The sequence below is a fragment of the Phacochoerus africanus genome, chromosome 15 (genome assembly GCF_016906955.1).
Source record: "Phacochoerus africanus isolate WHEZ1 chromosome 15, ROS_Pafr_v1, whole genome shotgun sequence".
NCBI classification, from domain to species: Eukaryota; Metazoa; Chordata; class Mammalia; order Artiodactyla; family Suidae; genus Phacochoerus; species Phacochoerus africanus.
In genome coordinates this window covers 52,083,201-52,110,776 of record NC_062558.1, presented here as the reverse complement: position 1 = coordinate 52,110,776, position 27,576 = coordinate 52,083,201, and the positions used below count along the sequence as shown (strand labels likewise).

General features: G+C 39.4%; 1 protein-coding gene across 1 annotated transcript in view; it reads right to left on the bottom strand.

The window, feature by feature from the left end:
- FMN2 (formin 2) overlaps positions 1-27,576 on the bottom strand; it is a 296,800-nt gene that overhangs the window by 197,596 nt on the left and 71,628 nt on the right. The window contains exon 4 of the mRNA XM_047762652.1: positions 3,977-4,124. Coding sequence (XP_047618608.1) covers positions 3,977-4,124 — 148 coding nt within the window. The remainder of the gene's footprint in view (positions 1-3,976; positions 4,125-27,576) is intronic.

Below are 27,576 nucleotides of genomic sequence, written 5' to 3'. Positions count from 1 at the left end.
TCACACAGGCCAGCGGCCCCACACCTACCCCACCATCCAAGGCGAGCTGGCAGAGATTGGCACTGCTGCAGCACCTGCATGTGCATTTGGGCAAGCACCCCTACCACTGCCAGCTCTAGGGTAGGGCCTTTGGCAAAGCCTCCAGCCTTACCAAGCACAAGTGGGTGCCACGAAGGGCATGGCTGCTGCAGTGGCTGCAATTATCACCACTTCCCTGCCTGGGCCTCAGCCCTGCTTTGATGTTGAGGCTGGGGCAGGTCTCCCCCTCCTGAGTCCTGATGCTGTCTATGTGCTGGGCTCTGCCCTAGACGTCAGCTCTGGCCTTGGCCCTGACCCTGGCTCTGTGCTGGGCTCCCACCCCAAACCCAGCCCCAATCCCTGGCTCTGGATCTACCCCTACCCTGTTTCTATCAAATCTTCTGACCCTATGCCTGGGTACAATACCAGCTTTGTAGCCAGCCCTGACCACTCATCTGGTCCCAGCCCTGGTCCTAATCCTGCGCCCAGCTTTGACCCCAACTCTGAGTCCCACCCTTACCCTGGCTCTCCCACCCATGAAACTGTAGGCCCAGATTTCCCTACTGGGGAGTCCCAAGTGGGTGCATGAGCAGGGGCACGCCTTGGGCCCAATGGCTGAAGAGTATGCTGGCACCCAGAGGGGCCTGGGAAAGTTGTATGTTGTACAGTTAATAACATCCTCCTACTGCAAACAAATAAACAAACCAACCCCAAACAAAAACAGACTCTATGCAAGGTTTTCACTATATTATCGACATCCTCACTTTTACCACTGATTGGGGGCCAAGGAGAGGGAGGGTGAAAGGTCCTGCAGAATCAAAGCAGGAAAAAGTGAGATGGGCTATTAGACCACTTGGACAAAAACAGTTGTTGGGCTTTTGGATTTATAACCGATCAACAGGAGAAAAACAAGTTACTACATTTACCTATTTTCTACTTACCTCCAACATCCTCTTTAAGAATGAATATTTTAGGAGTTCCTGTTTGTGGCTCAGTGGTAACGAATCTGATGAGGATGTGGGTTTGATTCCCAGCCTTGCTCAGTGGGTTAAAGGATTCAACATTGCTGTGGCTGGGGAGTAGACTGGCAACTACAGCTCTCATTTGACTCCTGGCCTGGGAACTTCCATATGCCACGGGTACAGCCCTAAAAAAAAAAAAAAAAAAATTTGCTTTTTAGGGTCGCACTTGTGGCATATGGAAGTTCCCAGGCTAAGGGTCTAATTGGAGCTATAACTGCCAGCCTACACCACAGCCACAGCAACACAGGATCCAGGCCATGTCTGAGATCTACACCACAGCTCATGGCAACACCAGATCCCCGACCCACTGAGCAAGGCCAGGGATGGAACCCACATTCTCGTGGATACTAGTCTGATTCATTTCCACTGTGCCACAATGGGAACCCCCAAGAAGGCATATTTTAAAAGAAGACAAGTTATTCTATTAAAAATGACTGCTCTAGCATTTAATAATTTACATCAAATAATGAAGGAAAAACTAGGTTACAAATTTCCTGTCATCAATTCCAACTATCATAGTTTACCAAGCTAAAATTCCGATTATCATTGATGAACCTTCTATCTGGTGTTCCTCTAGTATACAACAAAATCAGTAAGATTCAATGTTTCATAACTTTTAAAAATGGCCCTAAAATTTTAGAGCATACTACAAATGTTTCAGTTAGAAAAGCTGAGAAAGACAAACACACTAAAGAAAAAAAATTAAAACATTACCCTAATCAATGATATAAAACACAAGATATGAACAACTGTTGAAAAGAACTCCCAATGAAATTGATTAATTCTACTTTATCTACATGTGGCTATTTCCTAACCAGTAAGTAAATTTCAACATAAACAAATAGTGTATTAACGGGATTAATACTTTCAGTACATGCTTAAAAAAAAAAAGACTAAATATGCTTTTATGTGCTTTTTTCCCCCAGGTGTTATTATGTCAGAACCTCCTTGTCCCTGAAGATCTCTGCGTTAAGGAACTCTACCTTGGCCCTTGATCAGCTGTACTGTGTACCATAAGAAACTCAGAGCCCTACATGGAACATGTTTCTTACATCCATCTCCCATTTGTTGCTCATTTCAGGGAGTCCACCAAGTAAACACAAAGCAGCGATTCAAAAGCACAGGGCATTAAAATGGGAACATGCAGGCTTGGGTGTAGGCCCCCATCCAGGGCAAAGAAGAGAGAGGTGAAAGCATTGGTCCACGACTGGGAGCAAAACAGAGGTAATGAGCACTAAGCTCTCACTGAAGACCTTTGGGCAGGAACTGAGAATAAAGTCACTGACAATGTGGGTCACTGTTGGTCTTAAAGGGAACTCTTGTGGAAGATAATGACTGCATTCTAAATGCTAATTCAATGGTTTAAAATACTCTATATAATTCTCAAAATATCCCTGTGCGATGGATGTTATTCTTATCACCATTTTACAGGTGAGGAAATTGAGAACAGTGCTTATTAGCAAACTTGCTCAATATTACAAAGCTGATTAATTGGCAGAGGCCAAGCTCCATGCTCTTATGCTACACTCTTTATTGCAAGTCCAAATTAGGCTATCCCACTATCTTTCTCTCAGTAATTCAATGAGGGGAAAAGATCAAAATCCTAAACTCTAATACCCATGCTACTAGCGCTTAGGAAAATTTGGTGAGGGAGAGATTTCTGTTTTTTTAAACTTTTTTCCTATAATATTTTATTGCAATTTTTTTTTTTTTGACATGCAGAAGTTCCTGGGCGAGGGATCAAACCCATGCCACAGCTGTAACCAGAGCCACAGCAGTGATGATGCCAGATCCTTAACCCAGTGAGCCACCAAGGAACTCCAGGAAGGACTTCTTTTTTACATTTTTGTTTTGTTTTGTTTTGTTTTTTGCTTTATAGGGCTGCACCTGCAGCATATGTAGGTTCCCAGGCTAGAGGTCAAAATCAGAGCTACAGCTGCCGGCCTAGGCCATAGCCACAGCAATGCCAGATCAGAGCCGCATCTGTGAACTACACCACAGCCCACGACAATGCCGGATCCTTAACCCACTGAGCGAGGCCAGGGATCAAACCCTCAACAGTTGGATCCGTTTCCACTGTGCCACAATGGGAACTCCAGGGAAAGATTTCTGAATAGTAATAATGTCCTTCTATTTACTCTCCATATATGGATCCAATGTCAGTATTCCTGATCAGTTCACCAAGAAGAAGCTGGGAATTTATTATGCGCAAGTGAAAAAAGAAACAAGGAATAAATCAAATCCCACAAAAACATTGTTACACAAATACGATTAATTCAATACAATAACTGTAAAGTGTTTTCCTAGTTTCAGGCTCCACATTATGTGTTAATCTGATATTAATCTCATGTTATCTTCAAAATACTTCAAAAATAACACAAAATATTTTAGGATAACACAGGTACAAAGAGAAAAAACAACCAAAAGGAAACATTTTTTAGAAAAACATTACATCTGAACAATGTACAATTTTTAAGATTACTCTAGACTTGGTAAAAAGCATCTCTCTCTTGCCTCTGCCACTTATCTCTGAAGGCAAAGAAAAAACTAAGGAAAGCTCAAAGAAAGCAGTAAGGGAAGAGACAATGCAAAGAGACAAGGTGGCTACCACCTTCGAGGGTCAGTAGACAGAAAGTTCTCTTGCACTCTCTCAGTCCACAGGTGGGTAGCTTTCCCTCAGGTGGTAGCCATGCTTGACCCTGAGGCAGTGGTTTTCAAATTTTCCTATCAAGTAGTAATTGGACAATCCAGTGTCCCATTCCCCAAAAACTTTAGCTCAGAGGCCTTCAAGATGGGATGGGAAATACAACATATTCCAGTGATTTAGCTTGAGTTATATACAGTTTATAATCTAAGATATACTTAGAAGAGAAACTCAGACTCACGACCAGTAAGCACTGCACAGATATTTGATGTTACTCTTCCCAGGGGCCTACCTGTGTCAGCATCCTTAGGCCTGTGTTCTTCATCAGGAGGTTTAGGTGGTGGCCAAGCAGACGGTACTCGCCTGGGAAACTGCCCTTCTACATAATCCAGTGAGTGTGTGGGTTGGCTTACTGCAGCCCAGGTGTAAAGCTGATCTTGCTATATTTCAAAAGAAAAAGGAAAATTTAAGCTATTTTAATTCAGTCAGGAAAAAATAGAGTCTTCTTGATTGATATATTGCAACATCATTTCCATAAAAAATATACATGTGTATATACATGTGTATTTTTGCTAGAATATACATAAACACTAAATGGCATTTTATATTATTCAATGTAGATTCATCACATAAATATTCTTTCACACAGTCATTTCATTTTCATAACCATACATGTCACAACTTCTTTTCTAAGGAAATCTATTTCTTTGGAGGTAAGAGGCCATATGGGCCTGCAGGGAATTATAAGGTCAGAAAATCCTCTCAATCACAGAGTGCCTCAATCTTCAATGTACTGGAATATGATGTCCTTTTATAATCTATGTAAACACTCGTGGCAAAGTCAGAGGACAGGCTATGCTGGGCACCCTGGGACAGTAACAGCTTCCTTGCCTTCAACAAAAAAAAGCCCAGGACACTGATTATCCTGAGAAGAGGTTGGGAACTGTTTGGGAGAGAAACTAAGAAAATGCAAATGAAACTGCCAAGAAAAAAAAAAAGAACAGGACAGGGATTTGGCCAAGAAAGCCCTACCAGCTGCAGACCAACAGAATCTGGACAGAATGAGAAGCAGGCTCACAACTACACCTCATGCCAGGAAGCCAAGTGGAAATCTCACAAAGGAGGCCACTCTGAGGCTTGTGACCACCTTGGGAAACTGCTCACTAGGATTTCGGAATAACAACTGCTTTAGGACACATAGTGCACATGCCCTCCATTCTCTTTGTAACAGTTTCCTTACTTACAGGTATAGATCCCTAAGCCATTTGATCCACGTAAAGTAAAGCAGAGAGAATAAGAGTGATAGAAACAAAAACAAAAAACCGTACTACAAAAAACCACCATACAAGTAAACAGAGACAGGCATTGCCATTTCCATACTTTTTGTAACAAGTTAATTTAAGAAATTCATAAAATATTCTTCAGCATCAACAGTAAAATACAATGTATAAATCAGTCAGTTTAAGCTTTACCTTAAGGACAGTCACTGGCCCTACCTAAGAACTCAGGTTCTTGGGTCAGCTAATATTAAATCAGAAAGGGTCACCTTTCAGACGAGGCCCAGCATTTCAGCCATTCACATCTCTTTCAAGTATTCACATATTGATTGACCCATGAGGCTTTGCTGTTTGGCATACTGATTATCAGAAGTAGCGTTTCACTGGCAAAATGAATTGTTTAATTAATTAATATGGTATTAGAAATGAGCTCTCACTGGTAAAACTAAAGGGATTCAATGTATGTGGACCAGCAAAAACATCAGAGATGCCTCATTTTATGAGGACAAGGTCACACATGGGCAAGGAATGATGTCAAGGCTTGATGCCCTGATGGTGCTGCATCCAGCTGCTGGTTTAGGAAACACCTTCTAGGCTATGGGCAACCATTAGGCACAGAATCCTGCCTTTTTCATGTCCACATTGCATGAACCTTTCATGTAAGGAGTTGTCAAACACCTGCCAGAGTAGTGAGCTGTACATTTCCTGGAAAGAGGACTCTGATTCAAAGATTTAGCATTCTAATAATAAACTCACTTGGCCTCTGATTTTATTGTTTCCATGTAGAAGAGGCAGCACCAACAGCCAAGAGGATAAATGGCTTCACTTAGGATTTCATCATTCGCCAAAACACAAAGTTTGGTAAAAGTACTCTAAAACCCTCCATAAACCCAAACCAGTCTGGCCAGACCTCCAGTCTTTCAGAATATGTTACAGTGCTGTGATGGAAAACTCTAAACCTCTCCTTCACCATATGGCCCTACTTGCAGAGAATAAACAAAACACAAATTTCTTTCATGGTTCTTTTTGATTCCACAGAATCAAATGTCAACTCTTCAAGCTATGGGTCAGTTTTGCAGATTCCTCCCAAACCTCTTCCCACATTCATCTCTCCATGTTTCCTAAATCAAGCTCTGCTCCACTAGAATGGCCAACCCAGTCCTCCCCTCATGGAATCTAACCAATGATTAAGTCTAGTTGGCATCTCACCTGCTGAATCGCAATGCTGAAAGCATGCCGGCCACCCCTCATTCTGATAAGGAACAGCATGGAATCCAGAACGGGGGCCTAACACTCTCCTGAGTGTATTTCGTCTCCCATCAAACCAACTGAAACTCCTTCAGCACAGAAGCAATATATATTATCCTGTAAATCTCCCCTAGCATTTGACAGTGTTATGACTTCATAAAAGCCTCTAAATGTCTGTTGAATGAACGCATTTGTCAAAAACGAAAAGGAGTTCCCGTCGTGGCGCAGTGGTTAACGAATCCGACTAGGAACCATGAGGTTGCAGGTTTGATTCCTGCCCTTGCTCAGTGGGTTAAGGATCTGGTTTGCTGTGAGCTGTGGTGTAGGTCTCAGATGCAGCTCAGATCCCGCGTTGCTGTGGCTCTGGTGTAGGCTGGCGGCTACAGCTCCGAGTAGACCCCTAGCCAGGGAACCTCCATATGCCGCAGAAGTGGCCCAAGAAATGGCAAAAAGACAAAAAAAAAAAGAAAAAAAGAAAAAAAAGGAAAAAACAAAAGAGATGGCTTGTCAATACGAACAGCTGGCTATAATCTTTTCTTCATTTGCTTAACAAGATACCCAAGGGGTACTTTTGTGTATCAAATGATAACAAAAGTATCAAGTGATTCATTACATCTAAACTTATTGGCAATTTTATGTTATAAAGTAAAATAAGAAGTAGACAGTATATTCTAGGATATAATCAATGCTGCACCCTAGATAAACGTCATAAATTTATCAGGACTTCATGTTCTCACTAATAATTCAGGAAAAATGGCTGCTCTTATCTTTTTTTGTAGGATTGATGTGAGGTAGGAGCAAATACTAGGTGGAAAGAGCTGTGAAAACCACTTTGTATTATTCAAATATAACTTGATTTTTTAAAAATCTGTGTTTGGAGTTCCCTGGTGACCTAGCAAGTTAAAGATCTGGCACTGTCACTGCTGTGGTTGAGGCCACTGTTGTGGCCAGGATTTGATCCCTGGCCCAGGAACTTCTGCATACCTTGGGTGGATCAAAAAAAAAAAAAAATCATTGATTAGAATAATCAGATATTTCCTGTATTTTAAAATATCCTTTTTAGAAAAATTCAAAATTTTCATCACATTTCCACAGAACCAACACTGAATTGTTACTTTACAATGAGAACCTAGTTGAACAAACTTTAATCTACAAAGTTTTCTTGGCCCATTTGTGCTATTACTATGTTTTGAATTCAATTAATAACTGTCCTGTGGCAATTCCTCAACCATCCATGTATATAGTCTTTTCCTCTGCTGTATTTCTGTTTAACATCCTGGTGTGTTATTTTCCCAAGTAGGATATTTAAGCCCCTTATCAACCATACACTGTTGCTTTCCCCAATATGTTATTCTATATACATAGCAGACACACAATGAGTATTAAGGAACTACAAGGGTCAAGACTGATAAAAACTGTCTTTTAACAAATTAAATCACAGTTTTACATCTGAATTAAAACAATAATATGTTTCCCTATCAGTACTCTATTCCCTTAAATTCTTTTCTTTTTTCTTTTTTTGCCCCACTCCCCACTCAGCATGTGGAGTTCCTGGGCCAGGGATTAGATCTAAACAGCAGTTAAGACCTATGCAGCTGCAGGAACACCAGATCCTTAACCCATGGGCCAGGCCAGGGATTGAACCTACATCCCAATGCTCCCAAGACACCACTGATCCCACTGCATGATAGCAGGAACTCCTACTCCCTTAAATTCTTAAAGTCTATTTTTTTTGGTTTGTTTGTTTGTTTGTTTTTGGCCATGCCTATGGCATGCAGAAGTCCCCGGGCCAGGAATCAAACCTATGCCACAGCAACAACCAGAGCCACTTCAGTGACAACCAACACTGGATCCACAAATAGTTTATTTTAGAGGGCCTATTAGAAAATTATAATGATCCAACTTAGGCATTCTAAGAGTGCTTCTTTGAGATTTTTCTAGTCAAGGTGAGGGTTTGTTATCACCCTAAAATATATGGTTAACATATCTGTGATGGTGCTATATACAAGAAAGCTTCACTGCCATCAGTCTGTATATTAAAGCAGAATCTAAATTACTCTTTGAGAGGAACTGTTATCCTTCCTATTAATACTCCTGTGACTCGTCAGTGAGAGGAGATGGGGTGTCCACAGATGTGGGAATAATCTTAGTCTGGGTTCCTCACTTCCTAAGAAGCTCTAAGCATTGCCCCAGCCCAAGTGTCTATCAAGGCCAAAGAGTCTATATTTGATTGGTAAAATACAGTAAGTGTATCCCAGACATTCCAGGAAGTACACTCTCCCACCAAATATCGTAAGTTTTACTGAGGGGGAAAAATCTAAAAAATTTTCTCAGACTATGTCACATATCAATGTCTTTGCATGTACTCTATCCACCCCTGGAAACTACTCTTATGTACTACCTCATGTACTCTATCCAACAGAAAACTATCTCAGGCCACCTAAGGGTGCTTTGCACTTGGTCCCACTGGCCTAAAGAACTGTTCCAACTGAACTGTGCCTCGGTGAGACGTCTAAGAAAGAATATGGCCAGGCCCACTGGGAGTAGATGGAGGAAAATGTCCTCTCCACAGTGCTTTCTAGAGAAGGTTCTGAAGATCAGAGTTCTCATAACTTTAACAGCTTCATGTGAGGAATTAAATACTTGGATGGTATCTGGAGTTTATTTGTGCTTTTTAATCTGTGGACTAGGTGTACTTTTTGTTCTGGCTACTGGAAAATTTGAAATAAGTACATGGCCCACCTTTCCCATGTTTTGGGGTTCCAGAATGTATTGTTTTTGATTAGCATCATTCTTATCTCCATTTTACGTCCCCCCCCCTCCATAGTTTCATCTTATCTTTCATTTTCCATTTCACTCATAGCTGATTTTTATTATATTATGTTCTCTTACTTCTTTTACTAACCAGTGTAAATGCTTTTTGGAAGAAGGTGATGATAAACGAATTATTAATATAAGGGAAATGATGGAAGATCCATTTATTTATCTACTTTAACTAATTTGAACTTTTTAAAAGATGACAGCCTGAATAAAAGGTAGATCCATTGATAGTATACTGAATTGTACTCATGATACTTTGGTTTGTATGACGGCTTAATTATTTTAAAAAACAACGGCATAACTATATAGAATTGCTTTGAGATAGAGGAGACAAAAAAACAACAATCACTTCTACACAGCAGCATCCACTAGGTATACTATTTTCTAATCTTTGAATATTTTACATAGCTATAATCATACATGACCTTATAATAACACACTACAGACATTTAAAAATATTATTGCATCATTTTCACACCGAATATTTTTACACAATCTTGACACAATTTTATACTCTAGCCATTTAGTCAGTTCTAGACAGAATACATATGTGTGACTGACCACAAAAATTTGACTGACCACCTCTGGATCATATTTAAATAAGAAGTTACAAACTTGGAAGTATATACTTGACCCTTGAACATGTGGGTTTGAATTGCAGAGGTCCACTTATATGCAGATATAAGTGGACCTTTTTCAATATTAAATACCACAGTACTACAGCATCTGTGTCTAACTGAATTGTGGATGCAGAGGAACCACAGATATGGGGCCAACTATAAAGTATAGGTTAATTCCCACATTGTTCAAGGGTCAAGTGACTATGTAAAAATGACAACTACAAATGAATAATAAGAGTAATATCAAGAAGTCTAAATCTAAAGATGAGCTGAGGTCTCTGAAAACATTTCAGGATAATATAAAAGGGTGTTTTCTGAACTATGTTCAAACAACTACTGTTTTTACTACCACTGAGATTGCTAATTTGTGCAAATTTTCCACAAGGGAATTGAGTAGCAAAAGAATTTAAATACTGATCCAGGAGTTCCCAGCGTGGCACAGTGGTTAACGAATCTGACTAGGAACCATGAGGTTGTGGGTTCGATTCCCTGGCCTTGCTCAGTGGGTTAAGGATCCAGCGTTGCTGTGAGCTGTGGTGTAGGTTGCAGATGCAGCTCGGATCCCGCGTTGCTGTGGCTCTGGCATAAGCTGGTGGCTACAGCTCCAATTGGACCCCTAGCCTGGGAACCTCCATATGCCGCAGGAACAGCCCAAGAAATGGCAAAAAGACCAAAAAAAAAAAAAAGAATTTAAATACTGATCCAATTTGACATTCATTCATGATAAAAACTCACCAAAGTGAGATATGTTCATGGAGGTATGGAGGGAACATATCTCAGCATAATAAAAGAAACTTACAACAAACCAACAGCCAACATAATACTCATTAGTGAAAAGCTGAAAGCCTTGCTAAAATCTGGAACAGGGAAACCCATTCTCCCCACTTCTATTCAACAGAGTATTGGAAGTCCTAGTCACAGCAAGGAAAAGAAAAAGAAATAAAAGCTATCCAAATTGGAAGGGAAAAGGTAATATTGTCACTACATGCAGAAGACATGATACTCTACCAAAAAAACTCCACAGACTCCACATAGAAACTACTAAAACTGACAAATGAATTCATCAAGGTATCAGGATACAAGATCAATAAACAGAAATCGGTAGCATTTCTTTACACTAACAATGTTTCTTTACACTAACAGAAAAAAATTTAAAACAATTCCTTTTAAAATCACATCAAAAAATACTTAAGAATAAACCTGATTAAGAAAGTAAAAGACTAATATGCTGAGAAGTATAAAATATTGATAAAGGGAACTGAAGATGATTCAAAGAAATAGAAAGATATCCCATGCTCTTGGATTGAAAGAATTAATATTGTTAAAATAGCCATATTATCCAAAAAAAGCTACACATTTGATGCAATCATTTTCAAATTACCGATGACATTTTTCAAAGAACTAGGATAATCTTAAAATTCATACAAAACCACAATAATCCAAGAATTAACAAAGCAATCCTGAGGAAAAAAACAGAGCTGAAGGCATAACCCTCCCAGACTGAAAACAATACTATAAAGCAACAGTAATCAAAACAGTGTGGTACTGGACATATGGATCAATGGAACAGAAGAGAGAGGCCAGAAATAAACACAAACACCTATGGTCAATTAATCTTTGACAAAGGACATAAGAATAAACAATGGGGAAAAGACAGTCTTTTCAGAAAGTTGCTATTGGGAAAGCTGACCAGCTGCATCTAAATCAGTGAAGTTATAACATTGCCTCACACCATGCACAAAAATAAACTCAAAATGGCTTAAAGACTTAAACATAATATATGACACCATAAAATTCCTATAAATGAACATAGGCAAAATATTCTGTGACAAAAATTATGCCAATTTTTTTAGGTCAGTCTTCCAAGGCAAAAATAAATGGAACCTACAAGTTTAGAACAGCAAAGGAAACCATCAACGAAATGCAAAGACAACTTATAGAATGGAGGAAAATATCTGCAAATGATGTGACCAATAAGGGCTTAATTTCCAAAATATACAAATAGTTCATATAGCAAAATATCAAAAAAAAACCCAAGTAACTCAATAAAAAATGGGCAGGAGATTTAAATAGACAGTTCTCCAAAGAAAATATACAGATGGCCAAAAAGCACATGAAAAATGCTCAATGTCACTGATTATTAGAGAAATACAAATCAAAACTACAATGAGATATCACCTCATACTGGTCAGAATGGTCATCATCAAAGCACTCTTGGGGCAAGGCTCCTGGTGCTGGGAGGGGAAAACACACTTAAAAGAACAGCCAGCTTGGGGTCAACATTCAGGGCTTCTTAGAATAAGACCCCACTCCCAATAGGGTGGTAATGGCCACTGAGCGGAGAGGAAGTCCCGTCCCCCACCTCCTTAGGCTCTAGCACCCACATTTCCAAACTGACCAGCTACCCAGGTGACAGCTGCCAGCACCCTAAGTAAAGACAGGACTTGCATCCATGTCAAATCTACCTTTCCCACCAAAGGTATTGGCACAAAGTTCAAAGAGGGCTATTCCCACATGGGACCACCCCTTCAAGATGAGAGTAGTAACTTTTTCCTAAATTCATTGGCAGAGAAAATTAAGCAAAATGTAAAGGCAGAGGAGCTGCTCTCAACTGAAACAGCAAGAGAAAACTGCTGATAAAATAATGAAATAAATGAACAATTTGCCAGATAAAATATTCAAAGCATTGGTGATAAAAATGTTAACTGAATTAGGAAAAAGAAAAGATAAACACCATGAAAAATTTAACAAGGAACTAGAAAACAAACAAAAAAGACCCAATCAGAAATAAAGAATTTGGAGTTCCTGTCATGGCTCAGCAGAAACAAATCTGACTAGTATCCATGGGGACACAGGTTTGATCCCAGGCCTCGCTCAGTGGGTTAAGGATCTGCTGTTGCTGTGAGATGTGGTGTAGGTCACGGATGCAACTCAGATATGGCATTGCTGTGGCTGTGGCATAGGCCAGCAGCTACAGCTCCAATTTTCTGATTTGACCCCTATCCTGGGAAACTTCATATGCCATGGGTGCAGTGCCTCCCCCCGCCCCCACCAAAAAAAAGAATCCAGCTAGTTTCCATGAGTATGCTGGTTCAACTTTTAAAATTTGTATGGAAGCACAAAAGATCCCAAACAGCCAAAGCAGTTCTGAGAAAGAAAAATGGAATTGGGGCAATCAGGCTTCCTGACTTTAAACTATACTACAAAGCTACAGTCATCAAAAGAGTATGGTACTGGGACAAAAACAGAAATGTAGATCAAAGGTGCAGGATACAAAGCCTGGAAATAAACACACATGCATGTGGTCAATTAGTCCATGACAAAGGAGGCAAGAACATACAAATGGAGAAAAGACAGTCTCTTCAATAAGTGGTGCTGGGAAAACTAAACAGCTACATAAAAAAAGAATGAAATTAGAACTTTCTCTACCAGTATTCGCAAAAAAAAAAAAAAATCAAAACGGTTTAAAGACCTAAATGCAAGGCTGGATACCTTAAAACTCTCAAAAGGAAATATAGGCATAACACTCTGACATAAATCACAGTAATACCTCCTAAAGTAATTAAAACTAAAAAATAAACAAATGGGACCTCATTAAACTTAAAAGCTTTTGCACAACATAGGGAACCATAAGCAAAACAAAAAGACAACCCACAGAATGGAAGAAAATATTTGTAAACAAAGTGACCAAAAGGGATTAATCTCCAAAATATATAAACAGCTCATGCAGCTCTATATATATAAAAAAAAAAACCCAGTCAACCCAATTAAAAAATGGGCAGAAGATCTAAATTTTTCCCAAAGAAGAGGGATGGCCAAAAAGCACATGAAAACATGCTCAACATCATTAATTATTAGAGAAATGCAAATCAAAATGACAATGAGTTATAACTTCACACAGTTCAGAATGGCCATCATCATTAAGTCTACAAACAATAAATGCTGGAGAGGTTGTGGGGAAAGGGAAACTTCTTACACTGTTGATGGAAATGTAAATTGGTGTGGCCACTAAGGAGAACAGCATGAAGGTTCCCTAAAAACTAAAAACAGAACTACCATATGATCCAGCAATCCTATTGCTGAACATACATCCAGAGAAAACCTAATTCAATACATGCACCCCGGTGTTCACTGCAGCACTATTTACAATACCCAAAACATGGATGCAACCTAAATGTCCATCAACAGAGGAACAGATAAAGAAGCTATGGTACATATATACAATGGAATATTACTCAGCCATAAAAAGAAATAAAATAATGCCATTTGCAGCAACATGGATGGACCTAGAGATTATAATACTAAGTGAAGTAAGCCAGAAAGACAGGCAAATATAATATGAGATCACTAATATGTGGAATCTAATAAAAATGATACAAATGAACTTATTTACCAAACAGAAGCAGACTCACAGACTTCGAAGACAACTTCCAAACTGGACATGCAGGAGGAGGGATAAATTGAGTGTTTAGAATTAACATATATACCCTTCATATAGAATAGATAATCAACAGGGACCTATTGTGTAGCACAGGGAACTACTCAATATTCTGTAATGAGCTATAAGGGAAAAGAATCTGAAAAAGAATGGATATATCTGTATGCGTAACTGAATCACTTTGCTGTACACCTGAAACTAACACAACATTGTAAATCAATTATACTCCAGTTCATTTACTTGATCATAAAATAAAAATTAGGAGTTCCCATTGTGGCACAGTGGGTTAAGAATCCAACTGCAGTGGTTCAGGTCACTGTGGATGCATAGGTTCTATCTCTAGCCTAGAACAGTGGGTTAAAGGATCTGGTATTGCCACAGCTATGGCATAGGTAATAGCTGTGGCTCAGATTCAATCCCTGGCCCAGGAATTTCCATATTCCATAGGTGTGGCCATAAAAAAATAAATTAAAAAAAAAACTTTCATGATACTGGCATAAAAACAGATACACAGACCAATGGAACCAGAGAGCCCAGAATTAAACCTCGACATTAACAGCCAACTAATATTTAATAAGAAAGGTAGGACCATTCAATAGGGAAAAGACAGTCTCTTCAACAAATGATGCTGGTAAAACTGGATAAACACATGCAGAAGATAAAACTGGATCCCTCTACACTACTCATAAATATTAACTAAAACACGGATCTAAGACTTAAACATAATTCCTGAAACCATAAAACTCCTAAAAGAAAACATAGGGAAGAAGTTCCTCGATGCTGGTCTTGGTTTTATACACATGACACCAAAAGCACAAGCAAACAAACAAAATTCAACCAGTGGGACTACATCAAAAATTAAAAGCTTCTGCACAGCAAAATAAACAGCCAACAAAATGAAAAGGCAGCCTAGAGAATGGGAGATATATTCTGCAAACCATGTATCAGATGCAGCGTTAATTTCTAAAAATTTATAAAGAATTCATACAACTTAAAACAAAAAACCCAAACAACCCAATTAAAAAATGGTCACAAGAACTAAACAGATATTTTTTCCAAAGAAGACATCCAAATGGCCAAAAGATACGTAAGAAGTGCTCAGCATCACAAAACATAAGGGAAATGCAAATCAAAACCACAACGAGATGTCACCTCACACCTTTAAGAATAGTGATCACCAAGACTGATAAGAGATAAGTGCTGGTGAGGATGTGGAGAAAAGGGAACCCTTGTACACCCTTGGTGTAAATGTAAATTGGTTCAGCCACTATGGAGAATAGTAGGGAGGTTCCTCAAAAACAATTAAAAATAGAACTACCATATGGGAGTTCCCACTGTAACTCAGTGGTTATCGAACATAACTAGCATTCATGAGGATGCAGGTTGGATCCCTGGCCTCGCTCAGTGGGTTAAGGATTGGGCATTGACATGAGCTGTGGTGTAGGTCGCAGACACGGCTCAGATCTGGCATTGCTGTGGCTGTGGCATAGGCCTGCAGCTGTAGCTCCGATTGGACCCCTAGCCTGGGAACCTCCATATGCCGTGAGTGCGGCCCTAAAAAGACAAAAAGCCTAAATAAAATAAAATAAAATAAAATAATAAAAAGAACAACCATATGATCCAGAAATTCCACTGTGGGATATTTATTAGAAGAAAATTAAAACACTACTCTAAAAAGATACATGTACCCCCATGTTCACTACAGCATTTTTTCAACAGTAAAGATATGGAAACAACCTAAGTGTCCATCAACAGATGAATGGATATATTCATCCAGTGGACTATCTGGCCATAAAAAAGACTGAAATCTTGCCATTTGAGACAACATGGGTATTATGCTAAGTGAACTAAGTCAGACAGAGAAAGACAAATGCTATATAATATCACCTATATGTGGAATATTTTTTTTAGAGAGTTCCCACAGTGGCATAGTGTGTTAAGAAACTGACTGAAGCAGGAGTTCCCGTCGTGGCGCAGTGGTTAACGAATCCGACTAGGAACCATGAGGTTGCGGGTTCGGTCCCTGCCCTTGCTCAGTGGGTTAACGATCCGGCGTTGCCGTGAGCTGTGGTGTAGGTTGCAGACGCAGCTCGGATCCCGCGTTGCTGTGGCTCTGGCGTAGGCTGGCGGCCACAGCTCCGATTAGACCCCTAGCCTGGGAACCTCCATATGCCGCAGGAGTGGCCCAAGAGATAGCAAAAAGACAAAAAAAAAAAAAAAAGAAAGAAAGAAACTGAAGCAGTTTTGTTCACTGTAGAGGTGCAGGTTTGATTCCAGGACTGGGAACTTTCATATGCCACCAGCGTGGCCAGTGAAAAAAAAAAAAAAAAAACTCATAGATACAGAGAATAGATAGGTACTTATCAGAGTGGGGGTGATGGGTTAGCAAAATGGGTAAATGTGGTTAAAAAGTACAAATTTCCAGCTATAAAATAAGTGACTGTAGTTAACAGGTCTCGGAGTTCCCACTGTGGCTCAGTGGTTAACAAATCCAACTAGGAACCACGAGGTTGCGGGTTCAATCCCTGGCCTTGCTCAGTGGGTTAAGGATCTGGCATTGCCGTGAGCTGTGGTGTAGGTCACAGACATGGCTCGGATCCCGAGTTGCTGTGGCTGTGGTGTAGGCCGGTGGCTACAGCTCCAATTGGACCCCTAGCCTGGGAACCTCCATATGCCTCAGGAGCGGCCCTAGAAAAGGCAAAAAGCCAAAAAAAAAAAACCAAACCAACACCAGATCTCTAAGTTTTCATCACCATAAAACAAAAATTTGTAACTATGTACACTGAGAGATGAAAACTAGACCTACTGTGGTGATCATTTAACAATATACACAAAGCATTATGTCATATACCTATAATTAATATAATGTATGTCAGTTATACCTGAAAATTTTTTTAAAAAAGCCCTTCAATAAGAGAAAAAAATGACAGGTGCACATAAACAAATGTATCACATTTGTGAATTTGAAATCTCCATTATTTCACTTTTCTCCAAAATGATAGTTAAATTTAATGACATTTTAATCAATATCCCAAGTTGTGCAAGTGTGTTTTAACGGGATATGATAAACTGACTCTAAAATTTTTACTCAAAAGAGCCCAAAATGGCCAAGATAATCTTTAAAAAAAAAAGTAGAAAGAGTTAACTATTCCAGATACAAAGACTTATTCCAGATACAAAGACTTATTCCAGATACAAAGACTTATTGCAATGCACTGATAATTAGACACTCTAATTTGTACAAGAATACACAAACACATAATGAAGTACAATAGAGATTCACATAGCAGACTCTCACCTATGCAGGCAGAAAATAACATATGATCTCTACCTCACAAACATTTTCCAGGATGTTTACAAATCTAGGGAGAAAAGACAAAATAATAAAACTTTTGAAGATAACAGAGGAGGATATCTTGTTGCTTGTAGAGTAGGTAAAGACTTTTAAACAGAACACTCAATATACAAGCTATCGAGGAAAAGAATGATAATTTAGACTACATTAAAAGTAATCATCAAAAGAAACCATGAAGAAAGTAAAAGTTTAATTGTCCAGTGGTCTGAATCCATAACAAAGAGATGCTGCACTCACTAAGAAAAATATAATCAACCCAGAGAAAATTAGCAAGAAACCCCAAAGGATAACATACAAATAAACCAAAGGATAACACACAAATAAACCTAAGAAAAAGTTATCAACAACATTAATAATCAGAAAAAAATAAATTAAAACCACAGTGACATAATATTACACAGCCATCAAAACCATGAAAGTCTTACAAAAAATAAGCGTGACACCTAGAAGAGAACATAGGCAAAACATTCTCTGACATCAACAAAATATGCTTTATTAGGTCAGTCTCCCAAAGCAACAGAAATAAAATAAACCCATGGGACCCAATCAAACTTACAAGTTTTTGCACAGCAAAGAAAACCATAAAAAAAAGGAGACAACCTATGGAATGGGAGAAAATAGTTGCAAACGATGCAAACAACAAGGGCTTAGTCTCCAAAATATACAAACAACTCATACTACTCAACAGCGAACAAACAACCCAAATGAAAAATGGCAGAAGACCTAAACAGACATTTCCCCAAAGAAGACATACAGATGGCCAATAGGAACACGAAAAACTGCTCAACGTCACCAATTATTAGAGGAATGCAAATCAAAACTATAATGAGGTACCACCTCACACTGGTCAGAATGGCCATCATTAGTAAGTCTACAAATAACAAATGCTGGCAAGGGTGAGGAGAAAAGGGAACCCTACTACACTGTTGGTGGGAATGTCAACTGGTACAACCACTATGGATAACAGTATGGAGGTACCTCAGAAAACTAAATATGGAACTGCCATATGATCATGCAATCCCACTTCCAGGCATATATTCAGACAAAGCTTTCATTCTAAAAGATACATCACCCCTATTCACAATGGCCAAGACATGGAAACAACCTAGATGTCTACTGACAGATGAATGGATTAAGCAGATGTGGTATACTTACACAATGGAATACTACTCAGCCATAAAAAAATAAAAAATAATAATGTCATTTGCATCAACATGGATGGAACTAGAGACTTTCATACTAAGTGAAGTATGTCAGAAAGAGAAAGAAAAATACTGTATGTTATCACTTATATCTGGAATCTAATATGTGGCACAAATGAACCTATCTACAGAAAAGAAAAAAACTCATGGACATGAAGAACAGGGTTGTGGTTGCCAAGGGGGAGAAGGAGAGAGTGGGATGGACTGGGAGTTAGCAGTTAATAAATACAAACTATCACATTCAGAATGGATAAGCAATGAGATTCCGCTGTATGGCCAAGGGAACTATATCTGATCACTTGTGATGGAACATGATGGATGATGATGTAAGAAAAAGAATGTATATGTATGTAAAACTGGGTCACTGTGCTGTACAGCAGAAATTGACAGAACACTATAAATCAACTATAATAAATATTTTTAATAAAAAATAAAAATAAATAAATATGAAAAAATAAGTGACAATACCAAAGCTGCCAAGAATGTGGAACTATGGGAACTCTCATATACACTGCTAATAGAACTATAAATTCATAAAACCACTTATGAAAAGACATTCCCATATCTCATAAAACTGAATATATGCATATCCTATGACTCAGCAATTCTGCTCCTAAGCAGAATTACACCCAATTAAGTGTACACATATGTTCACCAATAGAAATAGGCAAGAATGTTCATAACAGCATTATTTGAAATCACTCAAACAATAAAATAGATATGCTCATGAACAGCTGAGTAGCTAGATAAAATATGAAGTCTTCACACAGCAGGCAACTACACAAAAGTGAAAAAAAAGTAAACTTCACATAATGTGAGCAAAAAAAGTGGACATAAGAGACTGTATACGATAGGATATATATATATATATATATATATATCAAAGTTCTAGAAGCAAGTAAAATTAAACTACAATGTTTTAAGACTGATACTAGGGTAGTAAAATCATAAGGAAAAGTTGTTTGTGGTTACCATACAAGTCAACATTAGTTACCTTTGGCAAGGAATGGGGATAAGAGGAATTTTCTCTGATGCTGTCAATGTTTATTTTTCATTTCAGCAATTTTACTGAAAGGTAGATTTCTTAGTACTAAAATATGCAGATCAACCTTTGAGAAAGACTAACGTTATCCATAAAACTTTTTTACAAAAATATAAGACACACTGTTGGGATTGAAGATTAAGATGGTGGAATAGAAGGACTGGAGCTCAACTTCTCTCCTAAAAACAACAAAATTTACAACCAAATGCTGCGCAATCGTCAACCAATTGGACGAAAACTTTCTATAAGATATCCTATTCCAGAAGACAAAGAGGAGGCCACATCAAGAGGTAGGAGGGGCAATTACAAGATATAAGCAACCCCATACCTCCCAGGTGGGAAGCCCCACAGACTGGAAACTAACTGGTTCACAGAGACTCACCTACAGGAGTGAGAGTTCTGAGCCACACATCAAACACCCACGCATGGGGACCTGGCACTGGGAGAAACAGCCACCGGAGCATCTGGTATTGAAGGCCAGTGGGGCTTGTGTGCAGGAGTTCCACAGGACTAGGGGAAATGGAGACCCCATTCTTAAAAGGCGCACACAGACTTTCACGTGCACTGGGTCCCAGGGCAAAGCAAAGGCTCCGTAGGAATCTGTGTCGGACCCGGGTGCATTTCTTGGAGGACATCCTGGGAAACCAGGGGTGAATGTGGCTTGTTGTAAAGGAAGGTCATTGGAAGCAAAGCTCTGGGGAATATCCAGCAGCCTGCATTTCTCTGGAGGTGGCCATTTTAGGAAAATATGGCCCCAACCATCAGCACTGAGAAGCCCCAGGGCAAACAACAATCCAGGTGGAATCACAGCTCCACCCATCAGTAAAAAGGCTGCCTAAAGACCCCCCCCCCCACTGCTGCCACTAATCTCACCCAGAGAAAAAGGCCCACCCACCAGAGGGATTAGAATCACCTCCACCTACCAGTGGGCAGGCATCAGCCCCTCCCATCAGGAAGCCTACATCAAGCCCCTATACCAACATCAGCCACAAAGGGGGCACACACCAGAAGTAAGAGAGGCTACAACTCTATTATCTGTAAAAAGGTCACGACACCAAAAACCTATAAACATGAAAAGACAGTGAACTATAACTCAAATAAGGGAGAAAGAAAAAACCCCAGAAAAACATCTAAGTGATCAGGAGATTCTCAGCCTCCAGGAGAAAGACTTTAGAGTGTTGATGCTGAAGATGATACAAGACAATGGAAATAAACTTGAGGCAAAGATGGATAACTTACAGCAGAATACAGGAGGCAAAAGAACAAATAAACGAGGTGGAGGACAGATTGGTGGAAATTACAGATGCATAACAGAAAAGAGAAAAAAGACTGAAAACAAATGAAGAGAGTCTCAGAGAACTCTGGGACAACGTTAAATGCACCAACATCCAGATTATAGGGGTGCCAGAAGGAGAAGAGAGGAAAGGACAGAAAAAATATTCCAAGAGATAATAGCCAAAAACTTCCCTAACATGGGAAAGGAACCATTCACTCAAATCCAGGAAGCACAAGTGCCATATAAAATAAACCCAAGACACGTATTAATCAAACTGACCAAAATTAAAGACATAAAATATTGAAAGCAGCTAGGGCAAAGAAAAAATTCACATACAAGGGAACCCTGATAAGGCTATTGGCAGATTTTTCAGCAGAAACTCTGCAGGCCAGAATGGAGTGGCATGAAAAAACCTCAAACAAGATTACTTTACCCAGCAAGGCCCTCATTCAGATTTGAAGGAGAAATCAAAAGCTTCACAGATAAGCTAAAGCTGAGAGAATTCATCGATACTAAACCAGCTTTACAACAAATACTAAAGGAACTTCTCCAGACAGAAAACAAAAGGCTGCAACAGGATACAAAAATACCTGTTTTGGTGACAAGGCTCACCAGTAAAGGTATATATACAGTAAAGATATGAAATCATCCACGCACAATTATGCCACCAAAATTGGAAATCATGAGAAGAGGTGGATACAAATGCAGGACACTGGAGATGCACTTGCAATTAAGAGAACAAGAACTTAAAACATTCTCATATATATATATAGACTCATATCAAAAGTTCAGAATAACTGCAAACCAAAAATCTACAATTGACACACAAACAAATAAGAAAAATCAACTCAAATACAACATTAAAGATAGTCCTCAAACCAGAAGAGGACAGAAAAAGTAAAGGGAAGAAAAAAGAGCAAAAAAAACAAAAACAAAAAACAAATCCAAAGCAATTAATAAAATGGCAATAAGAACATACATATCAATAATTACGTTAAATGATAATGCAGTAAACATCCCAACCAAAAGACATAGATTGGCTGAATGGATACAAAAACAAGACCCATATATACGCTGTCTTCAAGGGACCCATTTCACTTCTAGGGACACATACAAATTGAAAGTGAGAGAACGGAAGAAAATATTTCACACAAAAGGGGATCAAAAGAAAGCTGGAGTAGCAATACTCATATCAGACAAAATAGACTTTAAATTGAAGAATATTTTAAGGGACAAGGAAGGTCACCACATTATGATCAAAGGATCAATCCAAGAGGGGATATAACAATTTTAAATATCTACACACCCAACACAGGTTCACCATAATATATAAGGCAACTGCTAACAACCTTAAAAGGACAAATCAACAATAACACAATCATAGTGGGGGAATTTAACACCCCACTTACAGCAATGGACAGATCAACCAGACAGATCATCAATAAGGAAACACAGGCCCAGAATGAAGCATTAGAGCAGACGGACTTAATAGATATTTATAGGACATTCCATCCAAAAGCAACAGAATACACATTCTTCGCAAGTGCACATGGAACATTCTCTAAGATTGATCACATCCTGGGCTACAAATCAAACCTCGGTAACTTTAAGAAAATTGAAATCATATCAAGCATCTTTTCGGACCACAACGCTATACGACGGGAAATCAACAACAAGAAAAAAAACTGCAAAAAACACAAACCCGTGGAGACTAAACAACATGCTACTAAATAACCAATGGATCACTGAAGAAGTCAAAGAGGAAATTAAAAAATACCTAGAAGCAAATGACAACAAAGATATGACACTCCAAAACCTATGGGATGCAGCAAAAGCCATTCTCAGAGGAAGGTTTATAGCAATACAGGCCTACCTCAGGAAACAAGAAAAAGCTCAAATAAACAAGCTAACTTTACATCTAAAATGGCTCCAGAGAGAAGAACAGACAAGACCTAAAGTTAGTAGAAGGAACGAAATCATAAAGATCAGAGCAGAAATCAATGAAATAGAAACAAAGAAAACCACAGAAAAGATCAATGAAACGAAAAGCTGATTCTTTGGGAAGATGAACAAAACTGATAAACCCTTAGCCAGACTTTATCAAGAAAAAGAGACAGGACTCAAATCCATAAAATTAGAAATGAAAAGGAGAAGTAAAAATGGACATCACAGAAATACAAAGAATCATAAGAGACTACTATATGCAACCATATGCCTATAAAATGGAAAACCTAGAAGAAATGGACAAATTCTTAGAAAAGTACAATCTTCCAAGACTAAACCAAGATGAAATAGAAAAGATGAATGGACCAATCACAAGAACTGAAATGGAAACTGTGATTTAAAAACTTCCAACAAACAAAAGTCCAAGACCAGATGGCTTCACAGGCAAATTCTACCAAACATTTAGAGAAGAGCTAATACGTATCCTTCTGAAACTCTTCCACAAAATTGCAAAGGAAGGGATACTCCCAAACTCATTCTACGAGGCCACCATCACCCTGATACCAAAACCAGACAAAGATACCACAAAAAAAGAAAACTACACTGATGACCATCGATGCAAAAATCCTCAACAAAATACTAGCAAACTGCATCCAACAATACATTAAAAGGATTGTACATCATGATCAAGTGGGATTTATCCCAGGGATGCAAGGGTTCTTCAATATCCACAAATCCATCAGTGTGATACACCACATTAACAAACTGAAGAAGAAAAACCAGATGCAGAAAAGAGCCTTTGACAAAAGCCAACACCCATTTCTGATCAAAACCCTTCAGAAAGTGGGCATACAGGGAAACCACCTCAACATGATAAAGGCCATATATGACAAACCCGCAATGAACATCATTCGCAATGGTGAAAAGCTCAAAGAATTCCCACTGAGATCAGGAACAAGACAAGGATGTCCACTCTCGCCACTACTATTCAACATAGTTCTGGAAGTCCTAGCCACAGCAATCAGAGAAGTAAAAGAAAGAAAAGGAATCCAAATTGGAAAGGAAGAAGTAAAACTATCACTATTTGCAGATCACACTATACCTAGAGAATCCTAAAGACTCTACCAGAAAACTGTTAGAGCTCATCCATGAATTTGGCAAAGTTGCAGGATACAAAAGTGATACACAGAAATTGACGGCATTTCTATACACTAACAATGAAAGAGAAATCAGGGAAGCAATCCCGTTTACCATCGCATCCAAAAGAATAAAATACCTAGGAGTAAACCTACCTAAAGAGGCAAAAGACCTGTACTCTGAAAATTATAAGACACTGATGAAGGAAGTCAAAGATGACACAAATAGATGGAAAGACATACCATGCTCTTGGGTTGGAAGAGTTAATATTATCAAAATGACGATACTACCTAAGGCAATCTACAGATTCAATGCAATCCCTATCAAATTACCAAGGTAACATTTTTCACAGAACTCGAACAAAATATTTTAAAGTTTGTTTGGAAGCACAAAAGAACCAGAATAGCCAAAGATATCCTGAAAAAGAAAAATGGAGCTGCAGGAATCAGGCTCCCGGACTTCAGACTGTACTACAAAGCAACAATCGTCAAAACCGTATGGTACTGGCACAAAGACAGACATATAGATCAGTGGAACAGGATAGAAAGCCCAGGATTCAACCCACGCACCTACAGCCATCTAATCTATGACAAAGAAGGCAAGAATACACAAGGGAGAAAAGATAGCCTCTTCAATAAGTGGTGCTGGGAAAACTGGACAGCCACATGGAAAAGAATGAACAGCATACACAAAAATAAGCTCAAAATGGATTAAAGACCTAGATATAAGACCAGACACTATACAACTCTTGGAGGAAAACACAGGCCAAACACTCTCTGACATAAATGACAGCAACATCTTCTCAGATCCACCTCTTAGAGTCATGACAGTAAAAACAAAAATAAACAAACGGGACCTAATCAAACTTAGAAGTTTCTGCACAGAAAAGGAAACCCTAAACAAAACAAAAAGACAACCCACAGGATGGGAGAACATCTTTGCAAATGAATCAACTGACAAAGGATTCATCTCCAAAATTAATGAACACCTCCTACTGCTCAATACAAAAAAACAAATAACCCCATCAAAAAATGGGCAGAAGATCTAAACAGACAGTTCTCCAAAAAAGACATACGGATGGCCAAAAAACACATGAAAAGATGTTCAACATCACTCATTACTAGAGAAATGCAAATCAAAACCACTATGAGGTATCACCTTACACCAGCCAGAATGGCCATCATCAAAAAGTCTACAAACAATAAATGCTGGAGAGGGTGTGGAGAAAAAGGAACCCTAGTACACTGTTTGTGGGAATTTAAACTGGTGCAACCACTGTGGAAAACAGTATGAAGATGCCTCAGAAAACTAAACATAGAAGTAACATTTGACCCAGCAATCCCACTCCTGGGCATCTATCCAGAGAAAAGGATGACTCGCAAAGACACATGTACTCCGATGTTCATTGCAGCACTACTTGCGATAGCCAAGACATGGAAGCAACCTAAATGTCCAACAACAGAGGAGTGGATCAAGAATATGTGGTACATATACACAATAAAGTATTATTCAACCATTAAAAGGAATGAAATACCAGCATTTTTAGCAACATGGATGGACCTAGAAATTATGCTAAGTTAAGTCAGTCAAACAATGAGACATCAACATCAAATGCTTTCACTGACATGTGGAATCTGAATAAAGGACAGACTTACCTTCTTTGCAGAACAGATGCTGACTCACAGATTTGAAAGACTTATGGTCTCCAAAGGAGACAGTTTGGGGGGTGGGGGGATGTGCTTGCGTTGTGGGATGGAAATCCTGTGAAATTGGATTGTTACGATCATTATACAACTACAGATGTGATAAATCCATTGAGTAATAAAAAAATAATAATATAAGATACACTGTGGCTCTATGGTTTATTTTCCCATATCTACCCATGACTTGATGTCAAAATTAGATACAGCAATCCTGGACAGACTCAGGTTACACACAAGTAGCCCCAAAACTGCTGATCTCCTTAGACACACTGACATACTAGGAAATCTACAGGCTACCTCAGTAACCTCATAATTACAGAGACGCCTCCTTACTCATATTACTTTCCTTTAGCACAGCAGGGGCATTATACTTTTGTATATTCTATTCCTTTTAAACAAAGTTCTAAAACAGAAGCAATGATTTTATAAAAACAGTCCTTAGTAGAAACTTCTAGGGTGTTAAATTAGCAAGTTTTCAGAATTACATTACTTTATTTTGAGTAAATAATGCAGTAAACACTAATTTTATCAGGAGGCAGAACCAAGATGGTGGAGCAGTAAGATGTACTCACCTTCTCACACAAATACATCAAAAAAACCAACTCCACGTACAATGATTTGCACAGAACACCTACTGAATGCTAGCAGAAGACCCTAAGCCTCCAAAAAGAGCAAGAAACCCTCCACGTAACTGGGTAGAATCAAAGGAAAAAATAAAGGGAGAGAAGGGAAAGAAAGGAATCAGGATAGGAGCATCACTCCCAAGAGGGAGCTGAGAAAGAGGAAAGGAATGGGAAGCCATCTAACTGAAGGGGAGTTCAGCCAAGATGGAGGGACCTCAAAGCTTCAGATAACAGCATAGAAGCTGGACTAGGGCAAAGCAGAGAGAGAGCTGCAAAGACCATCGGTACCACTGTCCCAAGACACCCTAGGCTGAGAGGCTTGGGCAGAGGCAGGGGACTGAAGCTCAGGCTCCAGAGGTCAGATCCAGGGAGAGGTCTAGGGATGGCATTGTGGAGACAGCCTGAGGGAGCTAGGGAGTGGTGATCCAAGTGCTGGGGAGCAGAGCACCACAGCTCAAGGAACCTGGGAGGAGGTCTGGGCCTGTAGGAGAAGCAAGGTGCCATTGTTGAGTGGGGCATGAGGAGGAAGGGCAGACCGCCATAGGAATTTCTTTCTCTATGCACATGCAGACTCTCAGATGGTGGGGATACCAGTGGTGAGGAGCCTCTTGCACCAGCAATGGCACCACTAGCACCAGCTATGGGTGGCAGCACCTCCTGCATAGGCTAAGCAGGAATGGGGTGCTTCTTGCATGGTCTACACGTGGTGGGAGCAAACCACTGAAGTTATCTCTGACTCCAGAGGTGGGCACGGCCTGCCACCACTCTGTGAACAGACACCATTTGGGGTCCCAGTCACCTTAGAACACTGTACAGAGGAGGGCACTGTCACTGAGAAATACCTATTGTTGCTCTCACTCCCCTGTGAATGCACACAACCTGCCACTGCCAATGCCAAATGCTCCAGGCACTGCCTAAACCTCCCTGAGGCTCATTACCACTTCCCAGGGCCCTGCAACTAGGTGCAGCCTGTGCCACCTTCCCATGGGTCCTTGCTACTGCCAAGAGCCCAGCAACAAGGCACTAATTAATGGCCCCGCCCATCGCCTCCATCTCCCTAGAAGCACAAGCAGCACCCTATCAAGGGGATAACAGCCCACTCACACTGAGGAAAGAGACAACAAGCATCCAAACTCCTACGCCAAAAATAAATAGTAAGTCCCCACGAAATACAGACGGGCATCAAACCATTCCCAGTTAAAAGAAC